At 35.4% G+C, this 16,759-nt stretch overlaps 1 protein-coding gene and 1 long non-coding RNA gene across 2 annotated transcripts; one reads left to right on the top strand and one right to left on the bottom strand.

Annotated features, from left to right (window-relative positions):
* The first annotated feature begins 4,547 nt into the window (after positions 1-4,547).
* On the top strand, positions 4,548-5,572 carry LOC136821327 (uncharacterized). Its single transcript, XR_010848721.1, has 2 exons — positions 4,548-4,868; positions 5,461-5,572. It is a non-coding gene; the product is annotated as an uncharacterized lncRNA (long non-coding RNA).
* A 2,196-nt stretch (positions 5,573-7,768) lies between these two features.
* LOC136821310 (uncharacterized) lies at positions 7,769-10,858 on the bottom strand. Its single transcript, XM_067077542.1, has 3 exons — positions 10,644-10,858; positions 9,705-9,901; positions 7,769-9,200 (listed from the first exon to the last, which is right to left on the bottom strand). The coding sequence occupies exons 1-3, from the start codon at positions 10,823-10,825 to the stop codon at positions 8,461-8,463; spliced, it is 1,119 nt and encodes a 372-aa protein (XP_066933643.1). The 5' UTR covers positions 10,826-10,858; the 3' UTR covers positions 7,769-8,460.
* Positions 10,859-16,759: the final 5,901 nt, after the last annotated feature.

Here is a 16,759-nt window from a genome sequence, read left to right as displayed (position 1 = left end):
GTGTGAGGGTTAATTTCTGCCTTTTAGAGTTCAAAACCTGCACATATGACACTCCAAAATAAAACCACTTACACCTAGATTCAAGATAAAGAGAAAAGACAATCTCAGTAAAATAAAGAAAAACTCAATTAAACTTTTTAGGATGCATGGACTTAGGCCCATTTGCAATTCAATTGGACTTAGGCCTCTTCAAAACTTAACAAACTTATTTTGGTGGACTTAGGCCTTTTTATTGTAAAAAGTTGATGGACTTAGGCCCTTAATTGTAAAAAGATGATGGACTTAGGCCTCTTTTGAATTAAACATCACTTTTATCAGAGCTTCAGTATGAAGTTTTGAGCCTTTATAACTTTAAAAACTACTTGTTATGTACATCAAAAGAGAGCAAATGAGCCAGAGATTGAGAAAAACTAAAGATCTCAAATTTCATAAAAATGGACTTAGGCCCCTTTTGAACTGGGGGGGTACCTGGACTTAGGCCCCTTTTGAATTAAGGTAGCGATTTGTAAGTAATAGAAGAAAATGGAAAAAAAGTAGTGATAAAGTATAAAAGCCAGTTTGCAGAGTATGGCATACTTAGTGCCCCGGACGCCCCGAACTTGGTGCATTGTTTGCGCTACGCACGTAAAGATAGTAGCGAGATTATGTAAATTCGATTTCTAGCGCTAAGGCGAGTGACTACGTCACAAAAACACGATCCAAAGGTGACATTGAGCCCTAGCAAGCGCGATGTTGTTTTTACCGTCTGTGTTTTTTTTTAGTTTCTAGTGCTAGTGCTAGGGTTTGTTTGCCTCGTTGCCAATGTCAAAAGAATAAAGAAGCCCTCAAAGCTTTTTCTTTGAGACTTTATTCTTTCGACATTGAAAGCAGTAAGTTAAAAGCTTTAATTAGGTTATCATGGCTGGAAGAGATGTTGGCACTGAACTGGCAAATGCCTATGTCAATGGGGTCATATCTGATGAAGAATACCTCATGCTGGCTGATGCTACAGAGGTAAATTTTGTTGGTGCAGTTGGATGGTAATGGCTATGGTGCTAGGTGGGGAAACTTCAATTTTAACTTGTGGAGTGATAAAGTGAAATATGCCTTACTGGCACTGTGATGTGCCGTACTGGCTATGTGGCATGCCGTACTGGCCGCGTGACCAGACCCGATCAATCGAACTTGTCAAACCAATCGAACCATCGAACTAATCCATGGCTCGCACCCCCCCCCCCGCCTGAGCGGGGGGAGCTACACCTCAAATTTGCCATATAAGAGGTGGGAGCTGTTTGTTTTTCCTGACAGGCGGGGGGAGCTCTATCTTGGGGGGGACCTGCATAATTTTATGTAACTCTGGGGGCTAAATAACACTTCCTAAATATTTTTCTTTACTGTTTTTAATTTCTCTAAAAAACCTTTAATTCTTCATGCGAAGTGTGATCTGATCCTTAGAAGTGCACACATATGTAAATAGAGCTTTGGAAATCCTTGCAGGGTTCCCAGCGGTCAGGGAAAACCTGGAAAACCTGGAAAAAGGACTGCTTTTAGAAAAAGTCATTCAAAACCTGGAAAAGTCAGGGCATTTTTTTCCAGAATGCCTTGAATTTGATGATTTTTAGCCAATCTTGGAATCTCCTCTTTTCAAAATTTTTCTTGTCGGACCCAACCATGGTGGGTCCTCCAAATAATCATGATAATTGTCAGGGGAAAAGGGTGGATTTTTAACCAAAAGTCAGGGAAAATTAATCTTGGAAACTGCCTCTTGGCACTATTTCAGAGGGCAATTTTAAGAACTCATGCATAAGTTGTATAATCTTAAGTTACTACTAGTTTACTTTACTGTTTATTTACTTGTGTTTTCATTGACTAAATGGTAAAAATTCACATTGAAAAAAAATTATTCATCAAAAATTTTTCCCCTATTATACTGGGACCTAAAATTTTATCAGGCTGGGGGGACCTTGTTCTTAGGGGGGACCTAAATTCAGCGGGGGGACCTAGAACCCCAGTCGGAGCCATGTAATCGAACTTCATCGAACGATTAAAGTTTGATTAAAAAAATTAATCGAACACTCACAATTTTACCGGAAATTGGAGTTCGATTAGTTCAGTAAGTTGCTTCAGTTCGATTATTTCGGTAGGTTAAGCTACGGATTAGTTCGATTAGTTCGTTATTCCGATCCTTACCTCATTTTGCATAACTTATCGCCACTTCTTTGACCTTTGTAAAGCTGCCATCTTGCCGAGTCCTGGATATTTTGCTCTCCCGGATATTTAGTTTACCGACCCGAATATTTAGTCTGCACGACTGCCCACCGGCGCCGCGCCAGCAAACTTTTAAAACACGCAGTAATATTGACGCCGGGCTGGGTGCGCCCGATGGCGTTGCTGACGCGATGTTAGCACTGGTTTAGGAAAAATGTTCAATTCCGATATCGGGAGTAGCTTTCCCGATTTTAATCGGGAGTAGCTTTCCCGATTTTACAATCCGATTTTTACTTTAAAATCAGACTTTTAATGGTGCGAACTAATCGAACAAATTAGGTTGTCGAACTAATCGAACCATAATTAGTGATCGAACTTAAAAAATCGAACACTCACCATATTTGAAAAAAATGGAAAGTTCAATTAATTTTTTTAATCAAACTTTAATCGTTCGATGAAGTTCGATTAGTTCGATGGTTCCATTGGTTCGACAAGTTCGATTGATCGGATCGGGTCTGGAATCTAACGGCGTGGCCGTGTATACTACCTGATCGTGTGGTATATTTAGATGGTCCCGCGGCGTGCAGAAATTTACCTCGGATTGTCCGGGGAATTGGCAGGGTCGTTATGACATAAGGCCGCACTCAAGATTATTTTTGCCTGTAAAGCAGTTCTTCTCTTCAGTTTCTTTCATAATTGAGAAAGCAAATGAGATATCGAGTAAGGCGGATCTCTGGAAATTGTTTGGTTCCCGTCATCCGACCGACCCTGATTTTTACTCTGAAGTTAGAGTCGGAGAGTCGGAGACCCCTTTTGCCACTTCTGGATTCCTAATTGTCAACCTCTGCGTGCTCCGTGTTTACAAGTTTTCAAATCGAAATAGCGAGCGCGGCGCGCCAGCGGAAAGTGAACCAAAAACCAGTTTATCCATGATTTCCCGATTTTTTTAACCCGATTTCATAATTCGGACCTTTGTGGAAGCAGACCACGCTCGCGAAGCATCACTTTCTAAAAAACAAGATGTTGCATGATGATTATGGGGCTCGCAATCAATGAACAAAGATGGTATGTTTGTACAAAAAAATATTTTCGACCGACCGACCGACCCACTTTGTAAAGTCGAAATGACGGGAACCAAGCAATTTTCTAGAGATCCGCCTAAGTTGCTTGATTCTTCGTGCACTTTGCACCTCGTACTCCTTGAATTTTGTCTTCGTGTGCACCTAGGGTCTAAAACTGGCTGCATCTGGCACTTGGCGAAGGGACTTTTTGCACTTGCACTCAATCTGTCAATCAAGATCTCGTCTCGAGCAATAGGCACATGCCCATGCATGAAGTAAAGTAAAAGTAAACAAACAACTGCAGCTGGGGAAACCATGCTCAGCAGTGCTCAGAAAAGCCAAGTGTAGAAAAATTAGATCAAATACAACCTGGAAATAAAGTGAAAGGGTAAAGCCAATAGCAGTTGGCAGTGTTGGCAGTGTGCAGTGTGTAGAGCTAGTATTCCATTTTGAATCGGAAATGGATGGAGTACTCAGTCGGGTTTTACGTGAGTAAATTGTGAAAACCGTATTCGATGGTAGTACGATTACGAGTAACGACCTTAGTACTATATGCAATTTTATGCCAAAGTATTTTCAGATTGAACCCGACTGCATTCCATGAATTAATAAACTAGCACCCCTATCCGTTACCCGCCCCCGCCCGCCCGATAAACCCGTCTTGGTTGCTAAAAAGAGGACGACAAACTTATCTGATATTCCGATGGCGTATTGGCGGCCGCCCACGCTAAAGCTCTAAAGGAGCGGGCCAATATACCATCGGAGAGAAATAGTAGTCATCCATTGATGTGCCGACATAAGTTTAGCCCTCATTTTCGGGGCCGTGCTGAACGCTCAAAAATTGTTTTTTTGAGATCTGGCGCCTCAAAAAGACCGTCAAATCACTGTCGTTAGTTACCACGTCATGAGTATGTCGGCAAAAATTACAAACAACATGGCTGATGTAATTTTCAAAAATGTGTGCTGTCATGGTTGTTTTTGGTTTCTTTTGATGGATTTTTTTGTAGTTTAACTGTACTTATCACTCCCTGAATATTAGTTTTAGTATCCAGTGTAATTTCTGTATGTGCACCAACCCAAAAAGTGTGTTTCTACCACAGAAAAGTTGATAATCATAACTTTTGTTTTTGTTTGTTTTGATGGCTGATTTTTTCTGCACTTTCTCAAATTTTATACCATTCAAAGACCAAAGAAACTAAAGCAGGTATGTTCCTATGGGCTTAGGCTTTTATCAGTAACTTTCATGTTGTTATCTATCTTAGACCGTCCTCCAAATATAACTGTTGTCCACCGGCCAAGTGTTTCAACCGGTATTCCAACGAAGCCATATTTTGGTTTGTACAGAAATTTCGCCCGCTCAAATCAAAACAACAAAATGGTCAATCTCACTAAAGCAAAACATTGCGGCCACGGCATTTCCCTGGATAAAAATTCTGGTCACGTGACCATCCGTGATTTTAGACCAATGAAAACGCTTCATTTCCCCGGATTAAAGTTGTGTCTACACTAACGCGCGGGAATTTGTTAGAAAAAGAGAAAAAAAACCGGGGGTCAAATTAAATGTTTCTCCCTTCTTGCGGCAAACATAAAAGACTTTAAGAGGCCATTTATTTAAGAAAGGTATGGAAGCCGAGGAAGGCCATTATAATAAAAAAAAATATTTTTAGAGAAATATTTTTAATTTTAGAGAAAAAAAATTAATTTTAGAGAAAAATTTTTAATTTTAGAGAAAAATAATTAATTTTTGAGAAAAAAAAGTTTTTAGAGAAATGTATTTAATTTTAGAGAAAAATATTGAATTTCAGAGAAAAAATCTTTTGGGCAAAACATATATCTTTTTACCATAACAAAAGTTTTTTTTTGACAAAATATTTTTTTTGCCAGACAATTCTTTTAGTTGATTTCGTGTTCCTCACTACACAAATACATTATGTTTTCAATAGAATAACTTTATACACATTTTACAATGCTAAATCTAAATCTAAAATTAATTATTTTTCTCTAAAATTAATTTTTTTTCTCTAAAATTAAATTTTTTTCTCTAAAATTAATTTTTTTTCTCTAAAATTAAATATTTTTCTCTAAAATTAATTTTTTTTCTCTAAAATTAAATATTTTTCTCTGAAAAAACTTTTTTTTCTCTAAAATTAAATATATTTCTCTAAAAAATTTTTTTTTTATTATAATGGCCTTCCTCGGCTTCCATAGAAAGGGGTGTTATATCATATATAAATCATGTAAGTAAGTGATATTTTAAGTAAGAAGTTCATTAACAATTTTATTTTGAAGTTTGTTTTTAAAAATAAAACCCCCGTGCTCTATGATTATCTCATTTTCTTAACTTATGGACCCACTTGGAAGTCTTTTTAATACAGATCATCTGGCAGTGTAGTTGCAGCCTATACAAGAATTGGAATCTAAAGTCTGAAGTCGTAACTCCTTGCCAGTGAACCCGCAGAGACATTTTTAGTTGGCAGACACTGACTTTAGGTTGGTTTGGAAATCGTTTTATTTTGAAATGTAATCTTCACTTTAGATGAATACCTTTATTTATTTGGATTCATGAAAGGTTCAAGGTTTGTTTACTTTTTATTTCAATTTATTTCATTGATTTATTGAGCTGCAATAGCTGATTGAAAAACGAAGATTTTTGATAGTTATCAGCGTGGGCTTGGCCGCCATTTTGAATTTCGATTTTTTTTCTCCTGTACTCGGCAATTTAGAGGTTGTTCGTAATACGCGATTTGGCTTACGCGTAACACTTGTGGGCCGACAACCGACAAACAACAAACCGACTTCAGTGTTCCAGAACTGAAGTTTTTTGGATAAAATCTTTATTAAACTTCACAAAAGTGTTCATTGAGGGTTAGTATTCATTTTCTATAGCTTTAGTTTTTCTTTTAGTGTTATTTATAGATGCTGATTATGACTTTTCTCTTCTTTCAGGCTTTTTTGTGTACAATGTTATTTCTATTTTGTTTTTGCTTCTGTGATCAGTTTAAAGAAGGAAAAATACTTATTTGAGTATTTCTACATGCCCTCCTTGTGAAAAGAATGATAATATTTTGCATGATTCCTTCTCCAAAAAGTTTTGTATTTGAATTTATTTCGTGAAACCTTTTGAAGTTTTTTCTGACCCAAAATCTTGTCGGCCATGACACCTTCCCTGTCCAAATTGCACTCGGGCCCATTTTTCTAAAAAATTACGCGGTCAGGCGAAATTCCGTAATGTATTTCTTCCAGATGTTGAAAATTTTCCCGACCTTCAGAGCTTTAGCGTGTCGGAAGAAAATTTCTACATCGGGTGCCAGATAAACGACAAACTCTCTGACGTCTGATCTGACATTCTGAGCAATCATTTTGTCAACCTCCACAATCTCGTCGCACTCGCAGCAAAAGAGGCGTGTGTACTAACTTCAACTTTTTGTAGTCCCTGTTCCTTTTTCATAATACAGTTGACGCTCTCTAATTCGATCTTCAAGGGGAATTGGATTTTCATCGAATAAGGGAGCGCATCGAATAATAGAGCGTCGTTTATGAGAGTTTCTCGTTGACGGGAACTTTAAATTTCATCGAATAAGGGAGCCTATCGAATAGTAGAACGTCGAATTAGAGAGCGCCAACTGTAATTAACTTTAATAAGAAAAACCAGTCATCATACTGGGCCGGGGAGTCACGGAGTTTTTAAAAAGACTCTCTGGGCTACCCTGGGTACCAGAGGCCAAGTTTTCATATTAGAGAAAATATATTTATTTGAGCTGTGATACTCACAGTAACTCTGCGGCCAGGGGCACATCTCGCCGTACTCCAGTTTGCCCAAGAACCCCCGTAAGTTTTATACCTATGTCTTCAGGTTTATTTCTATGACGCTATTCTTTGGCGATTTTCGCGCAAGTTTTCACGTTCATGTATTTTAGACCAGAACTTACTGAAAAATCATATCAATCAACCACTCCGGCGTTTGTTACTGCTATACGTACGTTGATTGGCGTTATCGTCCTGTCATACCTTTCAATTTCACGCACGGTGACTGGATAGTTTGATTTGAGAATGAAATAGAAATAGAATATCCTCTCTAGGCGAGTGATAAGTGACAGTGATCAGTTTTTATTCATTCCGTGCATCATGAGAACTTAGTGAATGCGCAACCTTTGTTAGCACTGCCGATGAGAAAACTTCTATGCTGGTGCTACTTACTAAGAAAAGCAATTGAATCAAATACGTTTTGCTTAGAAATCAAAAAGGGTTCTTCGTACACTGCATTTACCTAATTAGATTCCCCCAGGACTGGTTTTACGTTTAGTTTTGTAAATATCAGTTTTTCGATTTCCGAAAATATGTATTGTAGAATACTCATTGGAAATTGTACTTCTGAATATCCCCTGTAGACCAGAAAAAGTTACCAAAAACAACAAGGGAGGAGGCATTTTCAGATCAAGTTTAACTCAAAATTACATCCTCAGTTCTTTTAGTCGATACTGGGCAAAAATTTTGGAAATGAAAACATGAAAAACTTTTTAGGGTTATTAATAGAAATTATTGCTATCATAAACAACAAAAAGCTAGATATCTTTCTAAACAGCTATAGAAAAAATCTAGGAAATTCTAAAACGAATAAATCGGTATAAAAATTAAAATAATATTATTTTAGTTTAGTTAGTATGTATAAAAAATTAGATTTATTAGTAGGTTAAACCGTTAAATTACAACATGAATATAAGCCTAAGACAAAAATAAACTCAAAATTTAACAAAAATAAAGTGATATCTTCTAATTCCAGTCTTTTTTTGTGTATATTTCCGATTCACACGTTACCAAAAAGCTTTTCCTCATAAAAAGGAACTAAAAGAAAATGAAATTTTAAAAGTTCAAAACAGATGAAATCTAATTTGCGAGAAGTTACTTTAGACGTACAAACTTTCGCGAGCAGAAACTTTCGTCGCAAATTTTGGTCTTTTTTCGTGAAAGTAAATGCTTTATTGAAAATTCTTAACAGTAATTAATAATTAGTAAAAACTTTCAGCTGGGAGGCTGTTCATATGCATGCCAGTTGTCCAAACTTGTAGACGTTGCAGATTGCAAAGCAAAGTTTTTTTTGACAAAAAATCATACTGTCTCTCACCTAACCAGATCTACACCTCCATATAAACAATATAAAACTCTCTCAGTTTCTATATAGCACACTCAAATCCAATTAAACATGGATAAACCATCACCAATCACTGGCAGTTCTCAACCAATTCTTATCAAACAAATCACAACCATTAGCAGTACATTTCTCTTGGCGACATTCATCAACATCTTTGCGATACAACCATTGGCACGTTTCCTCCTCTTTGGGCTTTGCAGCAGGGATATCTTTCTTTGCAACGAGATACTTTGATGAATCTTGCTCATTAAGGAAATCCCAATGCTCGAGGAATTGGCGTTTTGGATATTGGTAATTTTGAGTAGAATCAGACGGACTGCTGGATTTGTGTAAAAATGTGTTCAAGTCAGTTTCATCCTTGTCTAAATCGTCAATTACATCTTTTTTGCTTATCTGAAGATTTTTGATGAGAAAGGAAGCATATTCAATGGGTTGTTCTGACTTGGTCGAACTGGTGAATGCTGACCAGTGACCAGAATCGGTGTCACATTCCCGCAAAAGCCACGGTGAAGGTTCAACTTTCATGAATGCTGGATCATTTTTACTGCATACTAACCAATCAGAATAGCTATCCTTTTCAGCAACTTCAGAGACTTCATCAGGAGATGAGCTCTTGTTCAACAACCAGTCAGATACAGAATCTCTTGGAAATAGATTTTGTTCTTTGGGTATAATTTCGATTCCATCATCATCTTCAGCAAGGATAAAGCTTTCCGATTCATCTTTCAAGGTGGTACCGATGTTACCGTACGCCAAAATGGATTCGCTCAGAGCACTGTTGCTTGCAGAAAACGTTAAGACAGCTAAAATGATTTAAAAAACAATTACTCTCGGGTACCTAATAGCCGTCCCCCCCTGCTAATTAATTTTTCGAAAATTTTCCACCCAGGACATTCTTATTCCAACCCCCCCCCCCCCCCGCTTATTAATTTTTGGGAAAATGTTTTTGAAAGTTCCCTTTTTTGTCTTAATTCTGCTGTATGAGCCTCCTTTTCAAACATTTTCCACCCAGGACATTTTTATTCCAACCCCCCCGCTTATTAAATTTTGAGATTTTTTCCAACCCCCCTGCTTTTTCCAACCCCCCGCCTATTAGGTACCCGAGAGTACATTATTATGTAATATCTTTAGTTTGGATTGAAACAATAGCTAATTTCGGTATTCTTCAGACAAAATGAAAACATTGATTCATAGAAATTAAAATATAAAATGTTGGAAACTCCTAAGTTTATTGATTTAGTGCCAGCAAAGACCTGGGACGATACTCCTTATCTTGAAGATAGTAAAATTTGTATAAAGTCCCTTACCATTTTCACTTGCAGATGGCCAACTTGTATTAAGGATGTTTTTCATTTCATTGCAAGCCTGCTCTTCCGATAATCTATAGGAATCTTTATCTTCAAGGACGCTTGTTATGCTTGAGATACCAATCTCGATTTGTTCCTGTTTTTGAGCAAGTGATTCTTGCATTAATCCGTATACGTGTTCTGCGTGTAGCTTTAGCCTAAACGTAAAAGGGAAAGCATTTATAATCAAAACTGTCTTTAGAATATGTTTAGATTTACAGTGTTTAAAGTTTTAACCTTTCATTTAGATTTTTACAATTATGCTGAATTCTGATAGGGAAAACCAAGTTTTTGAACAAGGAAAAAAGCAGTAAACACCCCCCTCTCTTGTCACAAACCTGCTAGGACTCCCACCTCACTGGAAAATTTGTTCAAAATTTTGTTCACAGTGGGAAAAATACCCTGAAATTTTAGCTCCACTGGGAAATTCACTTCGTTATCATCCCCATTTGAAATTCAATGTGAAAGACTGCACCCTAAAACCATCCCCACGTGATTATACGAGTTTAGAACTATAGAACTTCTATCCTCATTAGGATTTCGATAGAAATGTACATCAACACTGTGGGAAAAGTTCAACCAGGGCTGTGAGACAGTGAATACGGTCAGTAATAACTTTAAACTTTGATAGTATTATAGAGGTGAATGTTATTTTGAATTTAAGTATTAAATTGATATAGATTGAGCATAGGGTCGGCCCAGGTCTAGGTCCCAGGCAAAAAATAGTTCCCCCCAAAGATTTAAGTCCCCCCAAATATTAAGTTTTTTTAAACAGCCCCCAGTCCTATACCTAGTATAAAATATTTGTTGATTATATATATATATATCCTCATTAGGGAAATCACATTTGCCTAAGTACCCCCCCCCCTTCCCCCAGATCAAAATACAGCAAACACTCACCATGCTCCACGCTTTTGCAAATTCTCAAGATGAAAATCTACTGATTGGTCGATTTCTCTTTTAATCAATTCAATATTCTCTTCTGCAATAATTTGTTCATTCTGTGTATGTGCTTTTATAACTTTCAAAAATTCCAAGCGTTCAATGATTTCTTTTTGACAAGCCTCTGAAGTGAGTTCCATTTTGGTTCTCCTTTAAAAATAATTGATTTTTGATGCTAAAAAGAAAGAAGACCAGATTGATTGAATGTCTAACAAATCTCCTAAAAAAGCTTAAAATAAAGCCTTCATGCCATTGAGATAAGATAAAATCTCACTTTGAAATTTGAGTATATAATAGGATAGTAATGAGACTGTTTGATACTTTGGACCTGGTGATCCCTGTTTTCCTTACTCAAAAGAACTTACTCTTTAAAATTATATACTGAAAAAAGACTCTTCTATTCAAACCAGTTCAAACATGCCACAGAATTATGCCACGACTGCTAAAAACATTAATTATCTTGCATTATAATGCTGGTCTTATTATAATACAACTAATCTAAGACTCTTTATTAATATTCTTAAGGCAAAATTCTCTTATAAAAAGAATAAGCAAAGAACTGGTCTGGACAGAATAAATAGCCAACTGTTAAAACGACATGTTTAGAAAGAAAACAAAGTACCATAGAGGACTTGCCTCAAGAGGATTTGCTATTGACATGAATATTAAAAGAGATGATGTAACTTTGAATTAGAACAGGAAAATCACATGAACATAATACAAAACACTTCTCATAAGAATCAATAAATTTAAGGTTTTTCATCTTTTGTTTACCATTGTTAGCTTCAGACCTGTTGTTTTGAAACATTTTGTGAACTCATTCAGCTTAATCCAGCTTTAATTTACTGTTGTTCATTATATTGGTAACAAAATTTCAATAACTACTCTGAAATAAATTATTCCTTCCTATAAATAATTTCTTAGAGAGGGAACTTCTAATTAGAGTTGATTATAAAAAAAGAGAAAAAGAACATTTTGCTGATCAGTTATAAATTTAGATGTGATATAACTATAGATTTTTTGATTAAAAATCTGTTTTCTTGTGTAATAATTTTTATGAAATATTCAGGCTTGAGAAAACAGTCACATGTCAAAGAATTTCCCAGATCAAAATCATGACGAGTAATAACTAGTAGCTTTATAAGGCTAATTTTATTTAATTGTCTGCTGAAACCTGAAATTTTTAACATTTGCACTATTCTTCAACATGGAACTATAAATGAAATTAAAGACAATTATTCATTATGATGGTGAGAAAGACAACCACACAACACTCACTGTTACAGTAAAGGTCCTAATCTTATATTTACATTCAATTCAAAATAGTGGGTAGAGCTACATGAGAATTTAAAGCCACTATCCAAATTGACAACTAATGGTTGAAGTTTCTGCTTATTTACAGCATTAGTTCAACTGTCTAAACCAAAAATGATCCTCAGCAGTTTTTATATGAGAGAATTTCTTTATTCCATAGCCTCCATAGAAGAACATGTACAAAAATGACCCTGACTGAACTGTCCTATTAAAATTATTAATGTTCATTATGTTACTTACCAAAGAATAGGTTTTTTTGATTACCAAATTTAATCTGACAGCATCATTAGACCATAAATATTTGTCAAGTTTGATAAGTTTAATTAATTGATATTCGATGTGTTCCAATTTTGTTTTTTTTCTCAAAATATTCTTTAAATTGAATAGCCTTTTGCACTGATACTGTGATTGGGGTCAAACCCGCAACTGTACTCTTTTCAAATGCTTTTGATGATATGATAACACAACAAGCTGTAGCACTAGATTGAGAAGGTGTGTCATAAAGATTTATTTACTGGTAACTGATCTGCCTTTATGGAAGCAAAATGTTCAATTTTTTAGAAACTCCCTACTGTTGCAACTCAAACATTGTGTAAGTAACATAATTTAATCAACTTGAAATACTATTGGAAAACTTTACTTCCAACCCTTCTTCTTTCACATCACCCTATTGGAAAGTTCACCACTTAAAACCTTCCCAAAACAACTGAAGACAACCAACAATATGGCCTGAACTTTTCCAGGCAACTTGGTGATTTTGAATTTTTTTAACATTCGTTCTGGATGTGTTTGGGCCAGGTTTTCAGAGGCAAAAATCCAAAATCTTGTGGCTTCCAGCCGGGCAAACAGAATGTTTTGCTATATTTGTGGCCATCCACATAGTATGTATGCAATACCGTAGCTTTGTGTAATGTCAAAATGCCTTGTCTAATTTTGCCATAGCAGCTATCTGATCTGCAAAGTAGTTACAAGTAGTTAGCGTGATTTTTTTAAACAGCTTATTCAGAATGTTTATCTATAAACATTTTAAAGACCAGATAGTTGCTATCTCTGATTGCTAAAGTAAAGAAAAATAGTTCCCATCAGCGATTCCAACATTCTGATTATTCCTATCTTTAAAGAAGGGTGTCAAAATTAGAACAGTGAGGTCTGTTAGCACACAAAAATGTTAAAATACTTCAGATGGTGATAAAAGCATGAAATTTGGCACAGATGATTCATAGAGGGCCTAAAACTTAATTTTAAACAGTAGTAACACCAAATTTTGCCAGATGACGTCATCAGGTGGCTGGACAAAAAATTATTTTTTTGAAAATATTCAAAATCTGATGGTTCCAGCTGAAAGAGCATGAAATGCTGATGAAAATTGAGGTATAAAAACATGCCTTGAAAATCTTTCTATTAAAAGTTACAGAGATTGAAAGCTTTGTGATGATGTCATCACAAGCCTTTCCAGGCAAAACTTTAAAAAAAAAACCTCCTAATTTTAGAACAAATTGACTAAATTTAATGTTTTATACATGAATTCGTATTAAAATTCATAGACGCTTCTGCTAGCTCTTGCATGACTTCTGGAGTCGCTATAAAAACAGTTTATCTAAAGAATCCTACATCATTTATTAAAAATAGACTGAAAACGGCAATTTTCATTTATTTATTTATGTTAGCTGATTCAGCTTTTTATTGTTGAAAAAATTTCTGTTTTATTGATTTTTTGGAAAGTGTCCCCAATTTTCAGAATTTTTGGAAAAAATGTTCTTGATTTTCCGAAAATGTTTCCCCGTTTTCCCAATTTTCCCGATTTTCGGAAAAAAGTTTCCCTGATTCACAATTATTTGGAAAAAGTTTGCTGATTTCTGTTATTAGAAAATTGTAAAAACCAGGCGAAGATTTTGGATTTCGCTTTGCTTGAAGTCGTTATCTCACGCAATATGATCATCTCAACTTGGCAGGTCTGGTGCATCACATGTTACAATGGTCTAATATCGACATCCCTCGTCTAATTCTGACACCCTTCTTTAGAGACAGGAATAATATGAAAGCTTGAATCACTGATTGAAAAAGGATTATTCCTCTGTGACCACTAAGCCAAGAAAAACAGTTTCAACCTTTGACCTCTCTTTTTTTTTTTTCTTTTTCTTTTTTCTCAAAATACCATAATATCTATAACAAATCGCCAGGCGCAATGTAACCTGTAGCTTTAGAAATTTCCCACTTTTCTGAGATTTTTCCTGCTTTCTCCCATCCCACATTTTCTAGAAAGATTTTCTCCCATAAAATTGATTTAAAACTCAAACTGCCCATAGTTCTATTTCTTCTTTTTTATTTTGAAAAAAAAAATTGGTAAACAATAGCCTGGCTAGGTAAAACAAACGAAGGGTTGACTTCACTTTGACTTAAAAAGCAGCTAAAAGCAAAAAGTGCTGGTACTTTTTGTGAAATTTCTTACTTACTAATAACGAAAAAAATACTTCCCGTCGAGGACTCTTCCAAACTTTAGCTTGACTCAGTGAAAAAGTGAATGAAATTCTTCTGTACTGTGTGTCCATTTTCGTTTCAAAACCAAACTGCTTGGAGAATCACTTTAAGAAAGAAATCTCCCACCACCACATCACAAAAATTTCGGTCAGAATGGAGATTTTTCCCAGGTTAGGGAAACCAGGAATAATACAAAACATACAATATTACGAGGGTTGGTTTCTACAAACGCAGCCGGGCCTAGGTTTAAAACGTGCACGAAATCACGCTTTTCTGCTTCCTGTGACAGAACACAAAAACTATTCTTTTTATAAGCATTACATTATTTTGATCAGCGGAAGCCGTTCTTATAGTAGTAAAGAAAGCCTCTTTTTCGTTCGTGCCCGGGGCGGGGGGCGAGGAGGGGCAAATCACTCGGTGTACGAGATTTATGATTTATTTTTGATTTATGATTTATATTCATTTATGATTTATTTTGGTTTTTTTTTTCATTTATGATTTATTTTGGATTTATTGATTTATTTCTGAGTTATTTTTGATTTATGGAATTATTTTTATTTTTCTCTAATTTATGATTTTGATTTCTTTTCTTATTTGTATGGTTTTTATTCCAATCTCCACTTATGAATAGGAGAAATTTTAGCGAAAACATTTTTCAAATTAAAAAGAAAAATTAATCAAAATCATTGTCAAAAAAAATTAAAAAAGTAATTTTTTTATTCGAAAGATTTTATTTGGGGGAGCGCACTCGATTAAACAACCGTACGTGCGCCCCCAAAGAGTGTCTGGAGTGTCTTTGCTCTTACAAAGTGTCGAGTGCATAAATTTAACCACATTAAAAAAAAACGTGACATGAAATTGTAGAAGCTTGGCTTTTACTGCTTCTTTCGATACTATTGTTTTATTGTTTGTCCATAAATAGTGGCAAGTGCATTGGGGGCATAGGGAGTTTCTTATTTCTTTATTTGTATATGTATCTAAAAAAGTGGTATCGATTTCATAAAGTAAGTAAAGAGATCACAAGAGGTCACACGATAACTACATTTACTCATCCAAGAGCTTCTTAGATGTTAGAAAGAGAGGAAGGACACCCACATCTCACAGACCCACTAGCCACTGCTCACTGCTGGGACTTTCCCACTGGAAAAATTGTCCAAAATATGGCGTCCCCGGTGGAAAATTATCCTCCGATTTTTGTCCCACTGAAAATAATGAACTGGGAGCTTTTAACAGAAACCAATTATGCGGAACATTCTTATCATGTTTTCAAAGAAATATTTACAAGATGCTATGACAAAACTTTTCCAAAAACAGAGATCACGATCAACTCAGGCAAGTTACGGCCTGTGCAAAAGATTAACGAATCAAAGAACACGATTTTTCCAGTTGTTCCACCCCTTTTTTGGCAAATTTTTTTCTTCAATTTTCACTCTTTATATTAATGGGCCATTAATTCTGCTTCAGCCATTTTTGAAAAAATAAGGAAAAACGCTTTTGCTGACGTCAGCATGAAATTAAAATATATGTTAATTACTCCAGGAATATTAATCAAAATAATTTTAAATTTTGCGTAGAAATAAAGTATGGATGCTTCTTTATTTCCAAAAAAAAAAGTTTTCAAAAAATTGATGACGTCAGCCAAAATCAGCAATTTTCGTTTTTCCTCGAAATATGCTGACGTCATCAAAGATTTGGGAAAGTTTTTTTATAAAAAGAAAGATATTTACCAACCCTACTCACATACCAAATTTGAGCTCATTTTGATGAAAATTCATAAGGAGTTATTAAAATTTTAAGTTTTCCCGCCAAAATTATCCGTCATTACCATGACAACAAGCACAAAAATCCGACAAATTACAAAAACCGTGACGGCCAGTTGTTCCACCCCAACATCTGAAGAAGTTTTAACTGGTATTTGTTCTTTATATTAATATCTTTCCAAAAAGTGCTGGGCCATTAATTCTGTTTCAGCCATTCTGGAAAAATTAAGGAAAAACGTTTCTTGCTGACATCAGCAAAAACTGTCTTTTTAATCCATAACCCCTAACTAAATTCATTAAATGGAATTCGTTTGCAATAATAACAGTCAATTTGTCAGAATAAAGTCTTTGTATACAATGTTTATTTACCTAATATTTGTTGACCTACTTATAAACTAATTTACACGGCTCTAAACACCTCTTTCTCTCAAAATGCGTATAAAAACTAAAGAAAAACAAAACAAAACAAAAATTATCCCACCTCGATCCCTGGACATTAGCAAGTTTACGCATCCAACCCTT

Source organism: Clytia hemisphaerica, unplaced genomic scaffold, assembly GCF_902728285.1.
Source record: "Clytia hemisphaerica strain Z4C2 unplaced genomic scaffold, Clytia hemisphaerica genome assembly, whole genome shotgun sequence".
NCBI lineage: Eukaryota > Metazoa > Cnidaria > Hydrozoa > Leptothecata > Clytiidae > Clytia > Clytia hemisphaerica.
Note: the sequence above shows the minus strand (reverse complement) of the source record. Positions and strands in the feature narration are given on the sequence as shown.

What these genes read in the sequence shown, in the direction of transcription:
- LOC136821310 (XM_067077542.1), bottom strand. Translation starts at nt 10,825, where the DNA reads ATGGAACTCACTTCAGAGGCTTGTCAAAAAGAAATCATTGAACGCTTG. An exon ending in TTGCAAAAGCGTGGAGCATG is followed by an intron (nt 9,902 to 10,643) that starts GTGAGTGTTTGC and finishes TTTTACGTTTAG; the next exon opens with GCTAAAGCTACACGCAGAAC. An exon ending in GCCATCTGCAAGTGAAAATG is followed by an intron (nt 9,201 to 9,704) that starts GTAAGGGACTTT and finishes AAATCATTTTAG; the next exon opens with CTGTCTTAACGTTTTCTGCA.